At 51.7% G+C, this 23,180-nt stretch overlaps 1 protein-coding gene across 1 annotated transcript in view; it reads right to left on the reverse strand.

The window, feature by feature from the left end:
- LOC140191850 (coatomer subunit zeta-1-like) overlaps nucleotides 1–23,180 on the reverse strand; it is a 70,833-nt gene that overhangs the window by 10,782 nt on the left and 36,871 nt on the right. The window contains exons 2-5 of the mRNA XM_072249642.1: nucleotides 21,085–21,176; nucleotides 13,316–13,371; nucleotides 6,786–6,863; nucleotides 1,247–1,298 (exon numbers count right to left, since the gene is read on the reverse strand). Coding sequence (XP_072105743.1) covers nucleotides 1,247–1,298; nucleotides 6,786–6,863; nucleotides 13,316–13,371; nucleotides 21,085–21,176 — 278 coding nt within the window. The remainder of the gene's footprint in view (nucleotides 1–1,246; nucleotides 1,299–6,785; nucleotides 6,864–13,315; nucleotides 13,372–21,084; nucleotides 21,177–23,180) is intronic.

Raw genomic sequence — 23,180 nt, forward strand, 5'->3', positions numbered from 1 at the left:
TGGTGGGGAAGTCTAGGACCAGAGGACACAGATAGAGTGGATGTGGAGAGCATGTTTCCTATAGTGGGGGAGTCTAGGACCAGAGGACACAGATAGAGTGGGTGTGGAGAGGATGTTTCCTATAGTGGGGGAGTCTAGGACCAGAGGACACAGATAGAGTGGATGTGGAGAGGATGTTTCCTATAGTGGGGGAGTCTGGGACCAGAGGACACAGATAGAGTGGATGTGGAGGGGATGTTTCCTATAGTGGGAGAGTCTAGGACCAGAGGACACAGATAGAGTGGATGTGGAGAGGATGTTTCCTATAGTGCGGGAGTCCAGGACCAGAGGGCACAACCTCAGAATACAAGGATGTCTATTTAGAACAGAGATGAGGAGGAATTTCTTTAGCCAGAGGGAGGTGAATCTGTGGAATTCATTGCCACAAACGGCTGTGGAGGCTGAGTCACTGGGTACATTTAATATATTTATATATGTTTTGAACCTGCTTCTTCATTGGTTGGTTGATTTATTAAGGTGCAGCGTTCAGCAATGCCCCGATTTAAACCGAGACTAAACACAGGCCAATCTACAACGACCAATTAACCAACTAACCCACACCTCTTCGGAGTGTTGAGAGGGGGAAACACAGCACCCGGAGGAAACTCACGCGGTCACGGGGGAGAAGGTACGAACTCGTGACAGGCAGAGGCGGGAATCGAACCCGGGTCGCCCGTGACTGTAAAGCGCGGTGCTTGCTGTGACAGCTCAGATCACGCACCAGGGCTCGACAAGCCGAACGGAAAGAGCCCTGGTTGAAGGCCAGTGATCTGGTGCGGGAGATAACACGAAGCATTGACTCGGGCTTCCCCCTCCACGGAAGCTGACTGCCCGGCCGATTGATTCCAACCACCTTCGGCCTCCCCGACAGGACGCCTGAATCTGGTGTGCGTGGGATTGCAGCGCCCCGCCCGATGCTGACCAGGCACTGGCCCGCGTGCCACCCCTGTACCTGTGTACCCTGCCGCTAGTTCAGAAGTCGGCTGTCAGAGCTACTGCCACTCGTTAAGTAGTCAAAGAGCACGAAGCCGTAGGCTGGTTCAGACACCGCCTGACACAGGGACAGGGCGGAAAGAGAGAGCGAGAGAGATGGAGACAGACAGACAGAGGAGGGGAGAGAGAGGAAGAACAGAAGAAAGAGAAGATTACAGTCACTACCAAGTGATCAGCAAAGGCTCGAAACGTACGTTCCAGCGTGTCCACTTACCCTGAAGTTCACTTTCTGAATGACCTGTTGGGGATCGCTCTCCAAGATGACCCTAGCGAGACAAAGGCGATTAAACGACAGACACAGATAGCGTCAACAGGTGAAAATCCAGCTCACACTGGATTTGAGTGACCCCTCTCCCTCATTGCCCTGTGACACTGACTGTATCCCCACTGACATTAATCCAGCTCCCTCACCCCGTCCCTCAGTGACCCCTCTCCCCCATCGCCCCGTGTCACTGACTGTATCCCCACTGACGTTAATCCAGCTCCCTCACACCGTCCCTCAGTGACTCCTCTCCCTCAGCGTCCCGTGTCACTGACCGTATCCCCACTGACGTTAATCCAGCTCCCTCACGCCGTCCCTCAGTGACCCCTCTCCCCCAGCGTCCTGTGTCACTGACTGTATCCCCACTGACGTTAATCCAGCTCCCTCACACCGTCCCTCAGTGACCCCTCTCCCCCACCGTCGTGTGTCACTGACTGTATCCCCACTGATGTTAATCCAGCTCCCTCACACCGTCCCCCAGTGACCCCTCTCCCCCATCGTCCTGTGTCACTGACTGTATCCCCACTGATGTTAATCCAGCTCCCTCACCCCGTCCCTCAGTGACCCCTCTCTCCCATCGTCCTGTGTCACTGACTGTATCCCCACTGACGTTAATCCAGCTCCCTCACACCGTCCCTCAGTGACCCCTCTCCCCCACCGTCGTGTCACTGACTGTATCCCCACTGACGTTAATCCAGCTCCCTCACACCGACCCTCAGTGACCCCTCTCCCCCATCGTCCTGTGTCACTGACTGTATCCCCACTGACGTTAATCCAGCTCCCTCACACCATCCCTCAGTGACCCCTCTCCCCCAGCGTCGTGTCACTGACTGTATCCCCACTGACGTTAATCCAGCTCCCTCACGCCGTCCCTCAGTGACCCCTCTCCCCCATCGCCCCGTGTCACTGACTGTATCCCCACTGACGTTAATCCAGCTCCCTCACACCGTCCCTCAGTGACCCCTCTCCCCCAGCGTCCTGTGTCACTGACTGTATCCCCACTGACGTTAATCCAGCTCCCTCACACCGTCCCTCAGTGACCCCTCTCCCCCAGCGTCGTGTGTCACTGACTGTATCCCCACTGACGTTAATCCAGCTCCCTCACACCGTCCCTCAGTGACCCCTCTCCCCCACCGTCGTGTCACTGACTGTATCCCCACTGACGTTAATCCAGCTCCCTCACGCCGTCCCTCAGTGACCCCTCTTCCCCACCGTCGTGTCACTGACTGTATCCCCACTGACGTTAATCCAGCTCCCTCACGCCGTCCCTCAGTGACCCCTCTTCCCCATCGTCCTGTGTCACTGACTGTATCCCCACTGACATTAATCCAGCTCCCTCACACCGTCCCTCAGTGACCCCTCTCCCCCATCGCCCCGTGTCACTGACTGTATCCCCACTGACGTTAATCCAGCTCCCTCACACCGTCCCTCAGTGACCCCTCTCCCCCATCGCCCCGTGTCACTGACCGTATCCCCACTGACGTTAATCCAGCTCCCTCACACCGTCCCTCAGTGACCCCTCTCCCCCACCGTCCTGTGTCACTGACCGTATCCCCACTGACGTTAATCCAGCTCCCTCACACCGTCCCTCAGTGACCCCTCTCCCCCAGCGTCCTGTGTCACTGACCGTATCCCCACTGACGTTAATCCAGCTCCCTCACACCGTCCCTCAGTGACCCCTCTCCCCCAGCGTCCTGTGTCACTGACCGTATCCCCACTGACGTTAATCCAGCTCCCTCACACCGTCCCTCAGTGACCCCTCTCCCCCACCGTCCTGTGTCACTGACCGTATCCCCACTGACATTAAGCCAGCTCCCTCACGCCGTCCCTCAGTGACCCCTCTCCCCCATCGTCCTGTGTCACTGACTGTATCCCCACTGACATTAATCCAGTTCCCTCTCACCGTCCCTCAGTGACCCCTCTCCCCCAGCGTCCTGTGTCACTGACTGTATCCCCACTGACATTAATCCAGCTCCCTCACGCCGTCCCTCAGTGACCCCTCTCCCTCATCGCCCCGTGTCACTGACTGTATCCCCACTGACGTTAATCCAGCTCCCTCACGCCGTCCCTCAGTGACCCCTCTCCCCCATGTCCTGTGTCACTGACTGTATCCCCACTGACGTTAATCCAGCTCCCTCACACCGTCCCTCAGTGACCCCTCTCTCCCACCGTCGTGTGTCACTGACTGTATCCCCACTGATGTTAATCCAGCTCCCTCACACCGTCCCCCAGTGACCCCTCTCCCCCAGCGTCGTGTCACTGACTGTATCCCCACTGACGTTAATCCAGCTCCCTCACACCGTCCCTCAGTGACCCCTCTCCCCCATCGCCCCGTGTCACTGACTGTATCCCCACTGACGTTAATCCAGCTCCCTCACGCCGTCCCTCAGTGACCCCTCTCCCCCACCGTCGTGTCACTGACTGTATCCCCACTGACGTTAATCCAGCTCCCTCACGCCGTCCCTCAGTGACCCCTCTCCCCCATGTCCTGTGTCACTGACTGTGTCCCCACTGACGTTAATCCAGCTCCCTCACACCGTCCCTCAGTGACCCCTCTCCCCCATGTCCTGTGTCACTGTGTCCCCACTGACATTAATCCAGCTCCCTCACACCGTCCCTCAGTGACCCCTCTCCCCCATCGCCCCGTGTCACTGACTGTATCCCCACTGACGTTAATCCAGCTCCCTCACACCGTCCCTCAGTGACCCCTCTCCCCCACCGTCCTGTGTCACTGACCGTATCCCCACTGACGCTAATCCAGCTCCCTCACGCCGTCCCTCAGTGACCCCTCTCCCCCATCGTCCTGTGTCACTGACTGTATCCCCACTGACGTTAATCCAGCTCCCTCACACTGTCCCTCAGTGACCCCTCTCCCCAGTGTCCTGTGTCACTGACTGTATTCCCACTGACGTTAATCCAGCTCCCTCACGCCGTCCCTCAGTGACCCCTCTCTCCCATTGCCCCGTGTCACTGACTGTATCCCTACTGACGTTAATCCAGCTCCCTCACACCGTCCCCCAGTGACCCCTGTTCCCCAGTGTTTGATCAGATTTAATGTGCCTCCTCTGATATCATACCTTCTACCTCAAAATGTCACCATTCCCCCGTGAAGGAGATTTTCCCTCAATATCCTCTGGTTATAAGAAAAGGCGACATAGGAGCAGAATTAGGCCATTCAGCCCATTGACTCAGCTCTGGCATTCCACCGTGGCTGATTTACTATCCCTCCCTGTCCCATTCTCCTGCCTTCTACCCATAACCTTCAACACCCTGGCTAGTCAACAGCGTGTCAACATGTGCTTTAAATGACTCAGCCTCCACAGCCGTCTATGGCGATGAATTCCACAGATTCACCTCCCTCTGGTCAAAGCAATTCCTCCTCATCTCTGTCTTATAGGGTCGTCCCTCTATTCAGAGGCTATGCCCTCTGCCCATAGACTCCCCCACTATAGGAAACATCCTCCCCACATCCACTCTATCTGTGTCCTCTGGTCCGAGACTCCCCCACTATAGGAAACATCCTCTCCACATCCACTCTATCTGTGTCCTCTGGTCCTAGACTCCCCCACTATAGGAAACATCCTCCCCACATCCACTCTATCTGTGTTCTCTGGTCCTATTCTCCCCCACTATAGGAAACATCCTCCCCACATCCACTCTATCTGTGTCCTCTGTGCTAGACTCCCCCACTATAGGAAACATCCTCTCCGCATCCACTCTATCTGTGTCCTCTGGTCCCAGACTCCCCCACTATAGGAAACATCCTCTCCACATCCACTCTATCTGTGTCTTCTGGTCCTAGACTCTCCCACTGTAGGCAACATCCTCTCCACATCCACACTATCTGTGCCCTCTGGTCCTAGACTCCCCCACTATAGGAAACATCCTCTCCACATCCACTCTATCTGTGTCCTCTGGTCCCAGACTCCCCCACTATAGGAAACATCCTCTCCACATCCACTCTATCTGTGTCCTCTGGTCCTAGACTCCCCCACTATAGGAAACATCCTCTCCACATCCACTCTATCTGTGTCCTCTGGTCCTAGACTCCCCCACTATAGGAAACATCCTCTCCACATCCACTCTATCTGTGTCCTCTGGTCCTAGACTCCCCCACTATAGGAAACATCCTCTCCACATCCACTCTATCTGTGTCCTCTGGTCCTAGACTCCCCCACTACAGGAAACATCCTCTCCACATCCACTCTATCTGTGTCCTCTGGTCCTAGACTCCCCCACTATAGGAAACATCCTCTCTACATCCACTCTATCTGTGTCCTCTGGTCCTAGACTCCCCCACTATAGGGAACATCCTCTCCACATCCACTCTATCTGTGTCCTCTGGTCCTAGACCCGCCCCCTGTAGGCAACATCCTCTCCACATCCACTCTATCTGTGTTCTCTGGTCCTAGACTCCCCCACTATAGGAAACATCCTCTCCACATCCACTCTATCTGTGTCCTCTGGTCCTAGACTCCCCCACTATAGGAAACATCCTCTCCACATCCACTCTATCTGTGTCCTCTGGTCCCAGACTCCCCCACTATAGGAAACATCCTCTCCACATCCACTCTATCTGTGTCCTCTGGTCCTAGACTCCCCCACTATAGGAAACATCCTCTCCACATCCACTCTATCTGTGTCCTCTGGTCCTAGACTCCCCCACTATAGGAAACATCCTCTCCACATCCACTCTATCTGTGTCCTCTGGTCCTAGACTCCCCCACTATAGGAAACATCCTCTCCACATCCACTCTATCTGTGTCCTCTGGTCCTAGACTCCCCCACTACAGGAAACATCCTCTCCACATCCACTCTATCTGTGTCCTCTGGTCCTAGACTCCCCCACTATAGGAAACATCCTCTCTACATCCACTCTATCTGTGTCCTCTGGTCCTAGACTCCCCCACTATAGGGAACATCCTCTCCACATCCACTCTATCTGTGTCCTCTGGTCCTAGACCCACCCCCTGTAGGCAACATCCTCTCCACATCCACTCTATCTGTGTCCTCTGGTCCTAGACTCCCCCACTATAGGAAACATCCTCTCCACATCCACTCTATCTGTGTCCTCTGGTCCTAGACTCCCCCACTGTAGGAAACATCCTCTCCACATCCACTCTATCTGTGTCCTCTGGTCCTAGACCCGCCCCCTGTAGGCAACATCCTCTGCACATCCACTCTATCATGGCCTTTCAATTCCTCAAGGGCTCCTCATACATTCACCCTTCATTCTCAGAATCCTGCTTTTCATTATTGACCCTCTGACCGTACCATAAAAGATCTTCTTTAATGCTTTGTGAAAAATACTACTGAAATCCCTACAAGCCATTGTGTGTGTGTGTCTGTGTGTGTGTATACGTATGTGCACAGAGACAGTATCCTTGCAGTTTAACCCTTAAAGTGCTGCATCTGACCGTGCCTACACCACTAGGGTATCCCCGAGAACCATGGATTTGCCCAAAAACGCATGAACAAAAAATGCCCTCACCCTCCGTCCACGATCTCGTCCGTGATCAGCATCACCCCGTCCAAGTTCTCCATCAGGGACTTCTTCTCCACGTTCTTCCTGAGAAATGGATCAGGGAAAAAAAAAATTTTAATTTATCACTCTCTGTTTCATGCAGTCGCCAATTCCCTGGTCTCACAGAATGGAAACAAAATCCATTTCTGTGCACACACACACACAAAATGCTGGGGGACCTCAGCAGATCTCGTCAGAATTGCAGCCTATTTATTTATATATTATGGCTGGACAACAATACTTTTCAAAATGGTTGCTTCCTCAGAATTTTTCTTTTGGTTTTTTGATAGACCGCTTGAAGCTGAACACAAATATAATTTCGGACTACTCGTAGGAATTTGGAGAAACAGGAAATTAACTTTAATTGAATATAATGCGTTTAATTGTATCGCGGTGATGTCAATTTGCAATAGTTTAAGTTAAAAATGTTTTGTTGGTGATTTTCATTTGTATTCAGTGTCTAAAGCTTCTTGCCTAAGTGTCCAACAATTAATCAGCCAGCACTGATGGATTCCAGTTGCTCTGATACCATTTCTCCACGACCACAATGTCCTGGTGAAACCTTTCACCGTGCTCGTCACTGACAGCGCCAAGATTTGCATGGAAGAAGTCTAAATGGGAATGCAGAAAATGAATCTTCAGTGACATATTGTACTTCATGGTTTTGCATGCTTGAAGCATGTTGTCAACCAGCCGCATATAGTTTGGTGCTCTGTAGTTGCCAGGAAAATTTTCAACAACGTCCTTGAATGGCTTCCATGGGATTTTCTCTGGTCCCACGAGAAGTTCTTCAAATTGCTGGTCGTTGATGACCTGTTTGATTTGTGGACCAACAAAAATACCTTCCTTCATCTTGGTATCAGTTATTCTGACTTGAATTATGAATTGAAATAACAAATACAGGCAATTTTTTTTAAATGGTGCGTGATCAGAAATTTCACGGTGGTTTTCTTGATCAGCCACCCAAAATCCCTAAGATACACCCAAAAGTATTCAGGAAGAATAATCGTTATTCTCCAGTACGGTTATTCATTCTTTTCTTCCCTCTTTTGTTTTTGCAGTTCGTCGTCTTTTGCACATTGGTTGTTTGTCCACATTTATTGTGTGCGATTTTTCATTAAATTTATTTTGTATCTTTGTATTTACTGGGGATACCCACAGTAAAATGAATCTCTATCATCAGGGACCCCCACCACCCAGGATATGCTCTGTTCTTTCTGCTCTCATTGGTAAGGAGTCACCCTAGGAGACTCAGGACCCACACCACCAGGTTCAGGAACAGTTATTACACCCTCAACCATCAGGAAGGAGGTACAGGAACCTCAGGACCCACACCACCAGGTTCAGGAACAGTTATTACCCCTCAGCTGTCAGGAAGGAGATACAGGAGCCTCAGGACCCACACCACCAGGTTCAGGAACAGTTATTACCCCCTCAACCATCAGGAAGGAGGTACAGGAGCCTCAGGACCCACACCACCAGGTTCAGGAACAGTTATTACCCCTCAACCATCAGGAAGGAGGTACAGGAGCCTCATGACCCACACCACCAGGTTCAGGAACAGTTATTACCCCTCAACCATCAGGCTCCTGAACCAGAGGAGCCTCAACTTCACTCACCGCATCACTGAACTGTTCCCACAACCAATGGACCCACTTTCAAGGACTCTACATCTCATGTTCCTGATATTTATTGCTTATTTATTTATTATTGCCTTATTTTTGTATGTGCACAGTCTGTTGTCTTCTGCACTCTGGTTGTCCGTCCTTTTGGGTGCAGTCTTCCACTGGTTCTGTTAATAGTTATTACTGTATAGATTTATTGAGTATGCCCGCCAAAAAAGGGTGACATAATAAATTTTGATAATAAAGTTACTTTGAACTCAGAGCAGTACAAGGTAACATATATATACTTTGATAACAAGTTTCCTTTGAACTTTAATCGGTTGACAGTTCAGGCCAAGACCCTTCACCGGGACTGGAATGGAAGGGGGAAGATGCCAGAATAAAAAGGTGGTGGGGGGGGGGGGAGCAGAAGTTGGCAAGTGACAGGTGAGACCAGGTGAGGGGATGAAGGTCAGAAGCTGGGAGGCGATAGGTGGAAGAGGTGAAGGGCCAGAGAGGAAGGAATCTGATCGGAGAGGAGAGTGGACCGTGGGAGAAAGGGAAGGAGGAGGGACACCAGGGGGAGGTGATGGGTGGGAAAAGTAAAGGGCTGGAGAGGAAGGAATCTGATCGGAGAGGAGAGTGGGCCGTGGGAGAAAGGGAAGGAGGAGGGGCACCAGAGGGAGGTGATGGGCAAGTAACTCTCCTAACATGTCATTACCCCTGCCCCACCTTCCCCCTCACCTGGTCTCACCTATCACCTTCCAGCTTGCCCTCCTTCCCGCCTCTCTCCCCCCCTCACCCCCTTTTGCTGGATTCAGCCCCCTTTCCTCTCCATCCCCGACGAAGGGCCCCAGTCTGAAATGTCGACTGTTTAGTCCCTCGCGTAGACGCTGCCTGACCTGCTGAGTTCCTCCGGCATTGTGTGTGTGTGTGTGTGTGTGTGTGTGTGTGTGTGTGTGTTGCTCTGGATTTCCAGCATCTGCAGAATCCCTTGTGTGTTTACCAATTTAGTGAGACGAGGTGAAGGATGGGGGTGGGGGTGGGGGTGAATGGGGATTGCAATAGGACCCATCACCAGGGTTTAGTCGCAGAGGCAGAGCTGAATTGACCTACAGCACGCAAGGGTTGGAGAAGTTGAGAGAGGGCTCCCCCAGCAACCAAAACAAAGGCTCCCGAAGGCAGAGGGGACACAAGAGGCGGTTAGCGCAGTACCGGAGATCCGGGTTCAATTCCTGCTGCGGGTTTCCTCCCAGTGCTCAGCTTTCCTCCCACAGTCCAAAGACATTAGCCGGTTGGGTGGGCTAAATGGTCACCGTAAGTTGTCCCGTGACTCGAGGGCTAGGTTGAAACGGAGGGCCGCTGAGTGGCGAGGCTCGGAACGGCCAGGAGGGCCTATTCTGCATTGTGTCACGATAAATATATCTTTTTTCAAAAAAAAAGAGTCAGATCACAAATGTATCAAGAAAGGCAGAGGAGGGTTGACCTGAAAGCAGATTGATGGAGATTTAACCGCAAAACAATCAGCCACAAAACAGGAGAGGCCAGAGCAAGCAACCCGGTAAGCTTTAGGCTGGGGGAGCGGAAGGCTGGGGGCAGCGGGACTGAGGTCGGCTGGCTCCATGAGTGAACCGTGGGCGAGGACCCTGGGGGTTTAAATAGGCCGCCGGTGAGGCGCCTGGCACGAGCGGCAGGCGGGTCCCTGCTGGCCAGGTGGATTCTGGGAAGGGGCCTGCACCTGCAGGCCTGGCAAAATGAGCAGCAGGAGGGGAGGTGGCTTCAGACAAGGAGGCCGAGAAGGGCTTTTAGAAGAGTGGGGGGGGGGGGAGAAAGAGTCCATTTAGCCCCTCTAGACTGCCCCACGTTCAAGACGATCAAGCTGATCATCTTTCTTACTCCTATCGTCCCGGCTCTCCCCACTACACGCCCTCATGCCTGTTGTACCTAGAATAGTCACACAGCACAGAAGGCCCATCGTGTCCGAGCTGAACCAGGGATCTAGTATCAATCTCCCATCGGAATGCAGCTGAACAACATCCCCTCCATGCCTCTTCCAGCCACGTACCGATCGTGAGGCTCTCCCGCTGGAGGGTCTCAGCCCCCGAAACGGCAACTGGTTACGTTTCTCCGAAGGCACCGCCTGGCCTGCTGAGTTCCTCCGCGCACGCAACTTTCCCGCCTGCCGCCCACCCCTACCCAAATGCCAGGGCTTGTCCAGTCACAGAAAAGTGCAGCACAGAAACAGGCCCTTCGGCCCATCTAATACATGCTGAGCCATGATTTAAACTGCCTAATCCCATTGACCTGCACTGGGACGACAGCCCTCCATACCGTCCCTCCCCACAAATCCATGTACCTATCTAAATTTCTCTTAAACGTTGAAATCAAACTCACACCCGCCAATTGCACTGGCAGCTCGTTCCCCCCTCCTCCCTCCGAGTGAAGAAGCTCCCCCCGAGCTTTTCACCTGTTACCCATTGACCCGCGACCCCCATTTCCAGTCTCACCCCACTTGGGGCAGAGCGCTCAGTGGCCTGGGCTACGCGGGAGAGAGCGCCACACGCTCCAGCTCGTGAGCGAGGGAACTCAGGACGGACCGTGACCCGTCTCTGCGCGCCCCCTCCCGCAAACCCCCCCACGGCCAGGGTAACAACCACCAGCGCCTCCCTCCAGTTGAATCCCGCCAGGAGCTGCCGCGGTGAGATTTAGCGGGTTAGCGTGGAGCTTTTCGCAGCAGCGCGATCCCAGCGTCCTCCGCAGGCGAGTTCCTTCCTGAGCGCGTGAAGGTTTCCTCCGGGTGCCCAGGTTTCTTCCTGCAGTCCAAACACGTACTGCTAAGTATGTTCACTGGTCACATGTGAATGGGCCCCGCAAGTAGCCCAGGGTTAAACTGGCGGGGGCTGCTGGATGGCGCGGATCGCAGGGCCGGAGAGGCCTGTTACGCGCAGTACATCTATATAAAACTTTAAAAGTCATTTATTTAACGAGCCATGCTGCCCAGCAGCCCCACAATCCCGATTTAACCCTCACCGAATCACGGGACGATCTACAACGAACAGTTAACCTACCTGCTACCTGGAGCTTAGGATAAACAATGGCAACCCCTTTGTTTACATCTTCAGAAACAGCTCCATTTCCATCTTTAATATCTCTATTTCTCCCCCTTTCAGGGTTCTTTTGAAGACCCTGATCTGGAGTTACACGCTGGCTTTGGTTCTTTGCAGGGATGGGAGCCGCTCCCGGGGTCTCACGGCCGGCCGCTCTTTGATATGCCGAGGACGCGGCCCGGAAGACTGGCTCGCCTTCGGGGTCCCGGGATTTCGCGGCCCTGGAGGCGGGTGGACTCGAGGTCGGTGACTCCGCAGGAAACTGGTGTGTCGTGGGAGATGGAAGATTGAAAGCAGCCAGCTGGCGGTGAGCCCGGAGACCCGAGCTCTTTGGGCACAAGAGCTCGGAAAAAGTGACGCAACAGACTTTTACCATTGTAAGTCAACGGGTTGTTATGTCTCCCCTCTCGCTGTGAAATGGGACACCTCTTTTTCCCTTATTAAGGGGAGAGAGAGAGAGCCTGTGGTGTGTCGAATTACTGGGTGAACGAGTAGTTTTTGGAGTACTGCAACTCTGTGACTTTATTGATGCTTTGCGGCATGCTTGAGTGCTCTATGGAAGGGGGAATGCTTTTTTTGCTGGTGGAGGAGGGGGATCGTTGCTTTGCTACTGTTTACATGCGGGAGGGAGAGTAGCTGGGGGTTCTAACATTAACAATCATTCACTCATTAGGGGCAGTCCTCTGTTTTCCTGGATGTTTGCGAAGAAAAAGTATTTCAGGATGTATATTGTCTATTGTTCAGGATGCTGAGGATGTTCTACCAGAAGGGTCAGAGCCATCTCTATTTCCTGAGGAGACTGAGGTGCTTTAACATTTGCCGGACGATGCTGAGGATGTTCTATGAGTCTGTGGTGGCCAGTGCTATCATGTTTGCTGTTGTGTGCTGGGGCAGTGTGCTGGGGCAGCAGGCTGAGGGTAGCAGACACCAACAGAATCAAAAAACTCATTCGAAAGGGCCAGTGATGTTGTGGGGATGGAACTGGACTCTCTGACGGTGGTGTCTGAAAAGAGGATGCTGTCTAAGTTGCATGCCATCTTGGACAATGTCTCCCATCCACTACATAATGTACTGGTTGGGCACAGGAGTACATTCAGCCAGAGACTCATTCCACCGAGATGCAACACAGAGCATCATAGGAAGTCATTCCTGCCTGTGGCCATCAAACTTTACAACTCCTCCCTTGGAGGGTCAGACACCTTGACCCAATAGGCTGGTCCTGGACTTATTTCCTGGCATAATTTACATTTTACTATTTAATTATTTATGGTTTTATTACTATTTAATTATTTATGGTGCAACTGTAATGAAAACCAATTTCCCTCGGGACCAATAAAGTATGACTATGACTATACGTTGCTCTGACATTAAATGTACCTTTGAAACCATCTTCGGACCGTGGGAGGAGATCGGAGCACCCAGGGAAAACCCAAGCAAGAGAATATTTACTGAAGGGCACCGGAATTGAATTTCGAACTCCAGAAGGGCACGTTTCCACACTCTCTCTCTTATATAAAAAAAATGACACTGGAACATGAGGTATTGTACTTCTATTCAGTAACGTTTACACTGAGGTCAGGGACCCGGAGGTAACGGGGGCCCAGAGAAGCCTTCGGCCGATGGGCATTGACTGGTCTGGGTGTTGTTGGCTGCCAGGATTCTCCAGACGATGGGGATTTGGGTTCGGAAGTCAATCCGATGACAGGGAAAGCCACGGGTGGATTCGAGGCGGTCTCAGGTGGGAGTGGGGTGCTTCAGACTCGAGGAGGTCAAAGGTAACACTCACCGTAACATCTGGCTGACGGAGTCAAACAGGCAGTTGAGAACGGCCATCAGCATGAGCTGGGAAGACAGACAGACCGTGTTAGCGGATTCACTCCACAACGTCCACCGCACCCTCCCGCACCAGTCGTCCCGCGGCAGGGGGCATTGGGAGAATACTCCGCTCCAAGCGGGAGAAATCACACTGACCGACGAGCCGCCCGACCTCAGCAAGACTCAAGGGCCGCGGCTCGGGCGGGTGAAGCACCGGGCCAAACTGAAAAGGTCAGGGTGCGTTGGGGGTGGCGGGGGGCCGTAGGAGAAGGACGGGCCTGTGTTCAGCTCGCTGCTCGGCGAGCTTCACTTGCCTCTGCGCTGATCTGGGGCTGTGGCTTGTGACTAACGGGCTCTGGGACCGGCCGCTGGCTTTGTGCCTGCGGATTCCCTTTTCTGAACCTCAGTTCTGAATGCAATTGGCTGACTTTTACCGTTTGCATGGACTGTTCTTTTTTCCCCCTTTCTCTCTCTCTCTCTCTCTCTGTGCGCATTGGGCATTTCAATGATTTTTTTTTGTAAAAAGTGGGTTTTCTCTGTCCGCCAGAGAAAGCAGGATCTCCCAGTGGCCACACATTTTAATTCCACATCCCATTCCCATTCCGACATGTCTATCCACGGCCTCCTCTACTGTAAAGCTGAAGCCACACTCAGGTTGGAGGAACAACACCTTATATTCCGTCTGGGTAGCCTCCAACCTGATGGCATGAACATCGACTTCTCTAACTTCTGCTAATGCACCAGCTCCCCCTCGTATCCCATCTGTTATTTATTTATATACACACATTCTTTCTCTCACTCTCCTTTTTCTCCCTCTGTCCCTCTGACTATACCCCTTGCCCATCCTCTGGGTCCCCCTCCCCCTTTTCTTTCTCCCTGGGCCTCCTGTCCCATGATGCTCTCATATCCCCTTTTGCCAATCACCTGTCCAGCTCTTGGCTCCATCCCTCCCCCTCCTGTCTTCTCCCATCATTTCGGATCTCCCCCTCCCCCTCCCACTTTCAAATCTCTTACTAGCTCTTCCTTCAGTTAGTCCTGACGAAGGGTCTCGGCCTGAAACGTCGACTGCACCTCTTCCTAGAGATGCTGCCTGGCCTGCTGCGCTCACCAGCAACTTTTATGTGTGTTGCTTGAAATTCCAGCACCTGCAGATCTCCTCGTGTTTACGTCCTATCGGCTTTCTTTGTTTTGTGGCTGCCAGTAAGGAGACGAATCTCGAAGTTCTGCGTACTGTGTCGGTGAATGCGCTTTGAACTCAAAAGGGCGTTCGTTAAACCTGACGCCCTCTTGATCTGTACCAATGTTCCTGCTGTCCCGGAAGTGACGGGATGAAATGGTCTGTAAGATGCACTCCAGACTCACTTCCCAGTATTTCTTTTTTCAAATTAGTTCATTTTGCCTTCTTTTTGAACACTGGTTGGTGATAATCTTTGCCCCTGTGTAGATTTTCCATCGATTCTACCATATTTTATTCCACTGTGAATGCCCACAAGAACATGAATCACAGGGCAGCGTGCAGTGACGTGTTGTGCTTCGATAATAAATTTAGCGTCCAACTTTTAAAGTTTGTCCCTGTAACTCTGTACCGGTGATTCTATTGTATTCATTGATTCTTATTGCATTTTATTCTACTGTCAATGCCCGCAAGAAAATGAATGTGCGGTGACGTGCACGTACGTACAGAATAAATTTAACTTCTGAACTTCTTCGCAGTGACGGCAATAAAATCACGACCCACCAGTCCGCTGCGAGCACGTCGGGAGTGGGGTCCCCGCGGGAGACCCGCTCCTGGGCCCATCTCTCCCCGCGCCCCCCCCCCACAGCTACACACCCACCCACCTGTCCCAGCCCCCACATGCACCGTCACTGTTGTGTTTTCCGAGGCCCTGCCGTTAACTAGACGCACTGCTCGTGCAACGAGTCACTCCAACTCTTCATCGCTTCCCGTCGGAGTCACCTTACCTTCAGAGACTCCCGCGCCTGGCCTCACTTTGAGTACACACAGTCCATCTGTCTGTATAGAAGCCAATCTGGTGACCAGCTCTATCACCGTCTGGTACGGGAATTGCAAGGCATCCGACCGCAAGTCCCTACAAGGGATTGTGAGGGCTGCTGAGAGAATCGTCGGGGTCTTTCTTCCACCCGTCTGACATATTTATCAGGAGCACTGTGTACACAGGGCCCTTAGCACTGTCAATAATCCCTCCCGTCTACCCAGCAATATCTTTGACACCCCCCGGCCAAGCATCAGGCAGGAGGTTCTGTAGCACTAGGACAAGAACTGTTAGGATGGGAAACAGCTTCTTCCCCCAAGGCCGTGACCACCCAGGTCTCATCACGGATGAAGTGCCAGTAGCTTTATACTGTTTACTTGTGTTATAAATGCACCTTATCATTTGCTAATTTATTTTTAGTAATACTACTTTTAAGTATTGTGTGTGGGAGAGGGGGAGAGGGGGAGAGGGGGAGTTATATGTACTGTGTTGTACTCCTTGTTCCATTTTTTTTTCATTTGACAGTATAGTTTATGTGTGTGTGTGTGTGTGTGTGTGTGTGTGTGAGAGAGGGAGAGAGAGAGGGGGAGAGAGGGAGAGGGAGGGGGAGAGAGGGAGGGGGAGAGAGGGAGGGGGAGAGAGGGAGGGGGAGAGAGGGAGGGGGAGAGAGGGAGGGGGAGAGAGGGAGGGGGAGAGAGGGAGGGGGAGGGGGAGGGGGAGGGGGAGGGGGAGAGAGGGAGTTATATGTACTGTGTTGTACACCTTGTTCCAGAGGAACATTGTTTCATTTGACAGTATAGTTTATGTGTTGTGTGTGTTGTGTGTGTGTGTGTGTGTGTGTGTGTGTGTGTGTGTGTGTGTGTGTGTGTGTGTCTGTGTGTCTGTGCATGTGTGTGTGTGTCTGTGTGTGTGTGCATGTGTGTCTGTTATATGTACTGCGTTGTGCACGTTGGTCCAGAGGAACACTGTTTCATTTGACAGTATAGTTTATGTGTTGTGTGTGAGTTATATGTACTGTGTCGTGCAACTCGGTCTGGAGGAATGTTGTTTCGTTTGGCGGTATCCGTGTGTACGACTGAATGATGATAAACTGGATCTTGAACACGACCACACTCAAACAGTTACTTCTTCCATTGCATTTTACAGGATGGCTTTTAGATTTCTATTTCAGCTCAAAGTACAGTTATTATCAGATATGTACACTTTGTACAACCTTGGGATTCCTTTACTTCAGGAAAGATTCTAGCAGTGGCTGATTGGCAGGAAGCAATGAGTGGGAATAAAGGAAGCCTTTTTCCTGGTTGGCTGCTGGTGACTAGTGGTGTTGCAGAGGGGTCTGTGTTAGAACCGATTATTTTATGCTCTATGTCAGTGACTTGGAGAACAGAACTGATGGCTTTGTGGCAAAGTTTGCGGATGATATGAAGATAGGTGGAGGGGCAGGTAGTGTTGAGGACGTAGAGAGGCCGCAGAAGGATTTAGACAGATTAGGAGAATGGGCAAAGAAATGGCAGATGGAATACAGTATTGGGAAGTGTGTTGTCATGCACTTTGGTCGAAGGAATGAGAGTGTTGACTGTTTTTTTTAAATGGAGAGAAAATACAAAAATTTGAGGCACAAAGGGACTTGGGAGATCTTGTGCAGGATTTCCTCGAGGTTAATATGCAGACTGAGTCTGTGGTGAGGAAGGCAAATGCAATGTTAGTATTCATTTCAAGAGGACTAGAATATAAAAGCAAGGATGTAATGTTGAGACTTTATAAGGCACTGGTGAGGCCTCACTTGGAGTATTGTGAACAAGTTTGGGCCCCTTATCAGTTTCAGTGCTGAAACTGGAAAGGGTTCAAAGGAGGTTCAGGAAAATGATTCCAGGATTGAACAGCTTGTCATATGAAGAGCATTTGATGGCTCTGGGCCTGTATTCACTGGAATTCAGAAGAATGGGGGGTGACCTGATTGAAACCTACCGAATGGTGAAAGGCGTCAATAGAGTGGATGTTTCCTATGGTGGGAGAATCTAAGACCAGAGGACTCAGCCTCAGAATAGAGGGGTTTCCTTTTATAACAGTGATGAGGAGGAATTTCTTTAGCAAGAGATTGGAGAATCTGTGGAATTCTTTGCTGTGGAAGCCAAGTCTTTATGTGTATTAAAGGCAGAGGTTGAAAGATTCTTGGTTGGTCAGGGCACGAAGGGATGGGGGGGGGGGCGCAGGGAAGACAGGAGATTGGGACTGAGAGGAAAATTGGATCAGCCATGATGAGATGGCGGAGCGGACTCGACGGGCCAAGTGGCCTAATTCTGCTCTTTGGTCTCTCGGTTTGAGGTTTGCGATGGAGGACGGTGGACGGAGAAGATTGCGATCAGATCCAGACGATTCTGCTGTTGTAACTGAGAACCACCTGCCTGGCATAACTCCCCAATAGCCAAAGAGTTTAATCCCCATTCCGCCATGTCGGCCTCTTGTGCCAAAACGAGACCAGTTCTCAGGGGGGAGGAGCAACACCCCGTATCCTGTGTGGGTAGCCTCCAACCTGTTGGCACGAAAATCGATTTCTCCTTCTGATAAACAAATCCCACCCCCCCCCCAATCCCCACCTCCTCACCTGCCTCTCCCTCCTTCCCTTTCTCCCACGGTCCGCTCTCCCCTCCCGTCAGATTATTTCTTCTCCAGCCCCCCCTGACCTTTCCCACCCACCTGGCTTCACCCGTCACCTTCCAGCGAGCCTCTTTCCCTCTACCGCACCCCCCACCACCATCACCGCCTTGTTATATCGGCAGCTTCCCCCTTTCCTTCTCAGCCCTGCAGGTGGCTCAGAACGTCGACCACTCACTCTTTTTCCCGGATTCCTCCAGCGTCTCAAGTGCGCAGCTCTGAATCGCCCTTCATCTGGAACCTTTACCCAACCCCCTCCCCCCTCCACTCCTGGCCTCAAGTTGGGCCCTTGAAGACAGAAACGGGTGAATTTATTATGGGGAACAAGGAAATGGCAGATGAGTTGAACAGGTGCTTTGGATCTGTCTTCACTAGGGAAGACACAAATAATCTCCCAGATGTAATAGTGGCCAGAGGACCTAGGGTAACAGAGGAACTGAAGGAGATTCGCATTAGGCACAAAATGGTGTTGGGTAAACTGATGGGACTGAAGGTTGATAAATCCCCAGGGCCTGATGGTCTGCATCCCAGGGTACTTAAGGAGGTGGCTCTAGAAATCGTGGAAGCATTGGTAATCATTTTCCAATGTTCTATACATTCAGGATCAGTTCCTGAGGACTGGAGGGTAGCTAATGTTATCCCACTTTTTAAGAAAGGAGGGAGAGAGAAAACAGGGAATTATAGACAGGTTAGCCTGACATCAGTGGCGGGGAAGATGCTGGAGTCAATTATAAAGGATGAAATAGCGGCGCATTTGGATAGCAGTAACAGGATCGGTCCGAATCAGCATGGATTTATGAAGGGGAAATCATGCTTGACTAATCTTCTGGAATTTTATGAAGATGTAACTATGAAAATGGACAAGGGAGAGCCAGTGGATGTAGTGTACCTGGACTTTCAGAAAGCCTTTGATAAGGTCCCACATAGGAGGTTAGTGGGCAAAATTAGAGAACATGGTATTGGGGGTAGGGTACTGACATGGATAGAAAATTGGTTGGCAGACAGGAAACAAAGAGTAGGGATTAACGGGTCCCTTTTCAGAATGGCAGGCAGTGACTAGTGGGGTACCGCAGGGTTCGGTGCTGGGACTACAGCTATTTACAATACACATTAATGATTTAGATGAAGGGATTAAAAGTAACATTAGCAAATTTGCAGATGACACAAAGCTGGGTGGCAGTGTGAAATGTGAGGAGAATGTTATGAGAATACAGGGTGACTTGGGCAGGTTGGGTGAGTGGGCAGATGCAGTTTAGTGTAGATAAATGTGAGGTTATCCACTTTGGTGGCAAGAACAGGAACACAGATTACTATCCGAATGGTGTCAAGTTACAAAAAGGGGAAGTACAACGAGATCTAGGTGTCTTTGCTCATCCGTCATTGAAAGTAAGCATGTGGGTACAGCAGGCAGTGAAGAAAGCTAATGGCATGTTGGCCTTCATAACAAGGGAAGTTGAGTATAGGAGCAAAGAGGCCCTTCTGCAGTTGTACAGGGCCCTGGTGAGACCACACCTGGAGTATTGTGTACAGTTTTGGTCTCCAAATTTGAGGAAGGACATACTAGCTAATGAGGGAGTGCAGCGTAGGTTCACAAGGTTAATTCCCGGGATGGTGGGACTATCATATGTTGAAAGATTGGAGCGACTGGGGTTGTATACTCTGGAATTTAGAAGGATGAGAGGGGATCTGATTGAAACATATAAGATTATTAAGGGATTGGACACGCTAGAGACTGGAAACATGTTCCCAATGCTGGGGGAGTCCAGAACCAGAGGCCACAGTTTAAGAATAAGGGGTAGACCATTTAGAACGGAGTTGAGGGAATACTTTTTCACACAGAGGGTTGTGGATCTGTAGAATGCTCTGCCTCAGAAGGCAGTGGAGGCAAATTCTCTGGATGCTTTCAAGAAAGAGTTAGATAGAGCTCTTAATGATAGCAGAGTGAAGGGATATGGGGAGAAGGCAGGAACAGGGTACTGATTGTGGATGATCAGCCATGTTCACAGCGAATGGTGGTGCTGGCTCAAAGGGCCGAATGGCCTACTCCTTCACCTATTGTCTATTGTCCCACCGCCACGGGTGACCCCTACCAGGAGCCAGGCTCCAGCCGGCATCGCTCTCAGGATCCCAGAAACGCACACGGCACTCCACCGTGATGAGGTGACGACCCTCAGAGAAGCCAACCAAATTGCCACGACCACATCACTCTGTGCTGTCACTGTTACTCAGCAAGGGAGGGGGCAAATTCTGTACATCAAAGGTCTTTCCCCTTCTCACTCAACTCATTCACATGCCGGGGGGGTGGTGGGGTTGCAAAAAGTTGAAGTACAAATTCAAAGTCCACCTTCTTTCAACCGTAGCCATGTATACCACCAAACGAAACAACGTTCCCCCAGACCAAGGTGCACGACACAGTACATATAACACACACACACACAAAACACATAAAGTGATGTTACCACAAATAAATTAATAAATATTAAGGTGCATTCACGACACAAGTAAACAGTATAAAGCTACAGGTGCTTCATCCGTGATGAGACCTGGGTGGTGACAGGGAGTTCAGTACCTCACGGCCTGGGGGGAAGAAGCTGTTTCCCATCCTAAAAGTTCTTGTCCTAGTGCTACGGTATCTCCTGCCTGATGCTGCGGGGGGGGGGGGTCAAAGAGATTGCTGGACGGGTGGGAAGGATTACTGACAATGCTAAGGGCCCTGCGTAAGCAGTGCTCCTGCTAAGTATCTCGGTCGTGTGGAAGAGAGACCCCAATGATCTCATGGGGGAATTGAGAGTTATGGGGAAAAGGCAGACAGACGGAGATGAGTCCATGGCCAGATCAGCAATGATCTTATTGAACGGCGGAGCAGGCTCGACTCCTGCCCCTGTTTCTTATGTTATCCCAGCAGTCCTCCGCAGAGTCTCGCGGTCAGATGCCTTGGAACGTGTCTGGGGGCCCAGCCAGTGTCTCCCCTGATTTCTGAAACCCAGGAGCCATGCCTGACCAACGTTCCTCTGCTGTCTGCATGGGTGTGAGTGGCCCTCTCTGCACTTACTGTGGCTTTGAGCGCCCCAGAACGGCCTGCGACCATTACCTCATTTTCATGGGGGCTCCCTACGATGTAGAAGTACAGGTCAACAGAACTTTTGTAGATGATGGTCAGACCCTCCAGGAACGCAATTTCGCCTGTTTACAGTCAAAGGAGAGGAAGTATTAGAACTCGCGTCAAATAAAAGCCACTCTCGACAAGCTTCGGTCAATGCACTGTGTAGACCAACCTGACTGGTGGTGTCACGACCTGCTCCGGAAACACCAATGCCCAGGAACTGAAAAACTACAGACCGACAGCCCAGACCATCACAGGAAAAGCCCTCCCCACCGTTGAGCACATCTACATGAAATGCTGTCACAGGAAAGCAGCATCCATCGTCAGGGACCCCCAGTACTCAGGTCATGCTGTCTTCTCACTATTGCCATCAGGAAGAAGGCACAGGAGCCTCAGAACCCACACCACCAGGTTCAGGAATAGTTATTACCCCCTCAACCATCAGGAAGGAGGTACAGGAGCCTCAGGACCCACACCACCAGGTTCAGGAATAGTTATTACCCCTCAACCGTCAGGAAGGAGGTACAGGAGCCTCAGGACCCACCACCACCAGGTTCAGGAACAGTTATTACCCCTCAACCGTCAGGAAGGAGGTACAGGAGCCTCAGGACCCACACCACCAGGTTCAGGAACAGTTATTACCCCCTCAACCATCAGGAAGGAGGTACAGGAGCCTCAGGACTCACACCACCAGGATCAGGAACAGTTATTACCCCTCAACCATCAGGAAGGAGGTACAGGAGCCTCATTACCCATGACACCAGGTTCAGGAACAGTTATTACCCTTCAACCATCAGGAAGGAGGTACTGGAGCCTCAGGACCCACACCACCAGGTTCAGGAACAGTTATTACCCCTCAACCATCAGGAAGGAGGTACAGGAGCCTCAGGACCCACCACCACCTGGCTGCCCTCTTACTTCCCCTCTCTTCCCCTGCCCGTCACCTCCCTTGGGTGCTCCTTCTCCCTTCCCTTTCTCCCATGGCCCACCCTCCTCTCCTATCAGATTCCTTCTTCTTCAGCCTTTTCCACCTATCACCACCCAGCTTCTTACTTCATCCCTTCCCCCCTCCCCCCACCTGGTCTCGCCTATCACCCTCCAGCTTGGCCTCCCTCCCCTCCCCTCCCACGACCTTCTTATTCCGGCACCTTCCCCCTTCCTCTCCAGTCCTGACGAAGGTCCTCGGCCCGGAACGCCGGCTCTCTATTCAGCTCCATGAATGCTGCCCGACCTGGCCTTCTGTGAGCGCGCATGATGCTTTGACTCTTGTTCCACAGCTCCCACCCCCCCGTATTCCTCCGCAGCATTCCCCAGCGAATCCAGCCCCCTCCACCCAACAAAGGTTCAAAGGAGGGCTCGAAACAGCAGTTCTTAATTGCCAGTTAGAACCTAACCCTTTGATTACTCTTTTTGGCCAACCCGGGTGAAGTTGACGCGTATTTGAGTCCGACTAAAGCCTGATTTATACTTCTGCGTCAACGCATCGCCGTAAGTACCGCGTCGCCGCAAATCCTACGCAAAGCCAACGCGGAACCCTACGCCAGAGCCTGCGTTGCTGCGATGCGCACCTCTCCCAAAATGTAATCGCGCGTCGTGGCAACGCAGACCGTGAGAACTGTGGTTGGTCGGCCTGGTAGCATCTCATTTCCTGCTACGCTGCAATAGCTTCCCATTGGGCGACTGAAGGGCAGGGAAGGGACTCTGGCTGCAATGCTTTCCGTAAAGCTTTACAGACCTCTGAAATCATGGAGGACACGTTTCACTTTTACGAAAAAAGACGCTCGCTTCTTGTTTACCCCGAGAAAGACTAACCATGACCACGAAGCCTTGCGCGGGCAGGTGTGTGCGCGAATTGCAGTGTGACGCAGACACACCAACGCACGAGTATAAATGCTCCCAACGCGCGTTAAGTCACTCGCGTAGGTTACGGCGTCCAGTTAACTCAGAAGTATAAATCAGGCTTAAACGTCGAACAGCATCTTTTGCCTCTCTTTTGGCTAGAAGTTCAGTTCTTCTTAGGTGGAGAGATGTTGCCCCACCCACTCATGCTCAATGGCTCAGAAACAGTATGTCCTGCTTAGACC

This window comes from Mobula birostris, chromosome X (genome assembly GCF_030028105.1).
Source record: "Mobula birostris isolate sMobBir1 chromosome X, sMobBir1.hap1, whole genome shotgun sequence".
Classification (NCBI taxonomy): Eukaryota; Metazoa; Chordata; class Chondrichthyes; order Myliobatiformes; family Myliobatidae; genus Mobula; species Mobula birostris.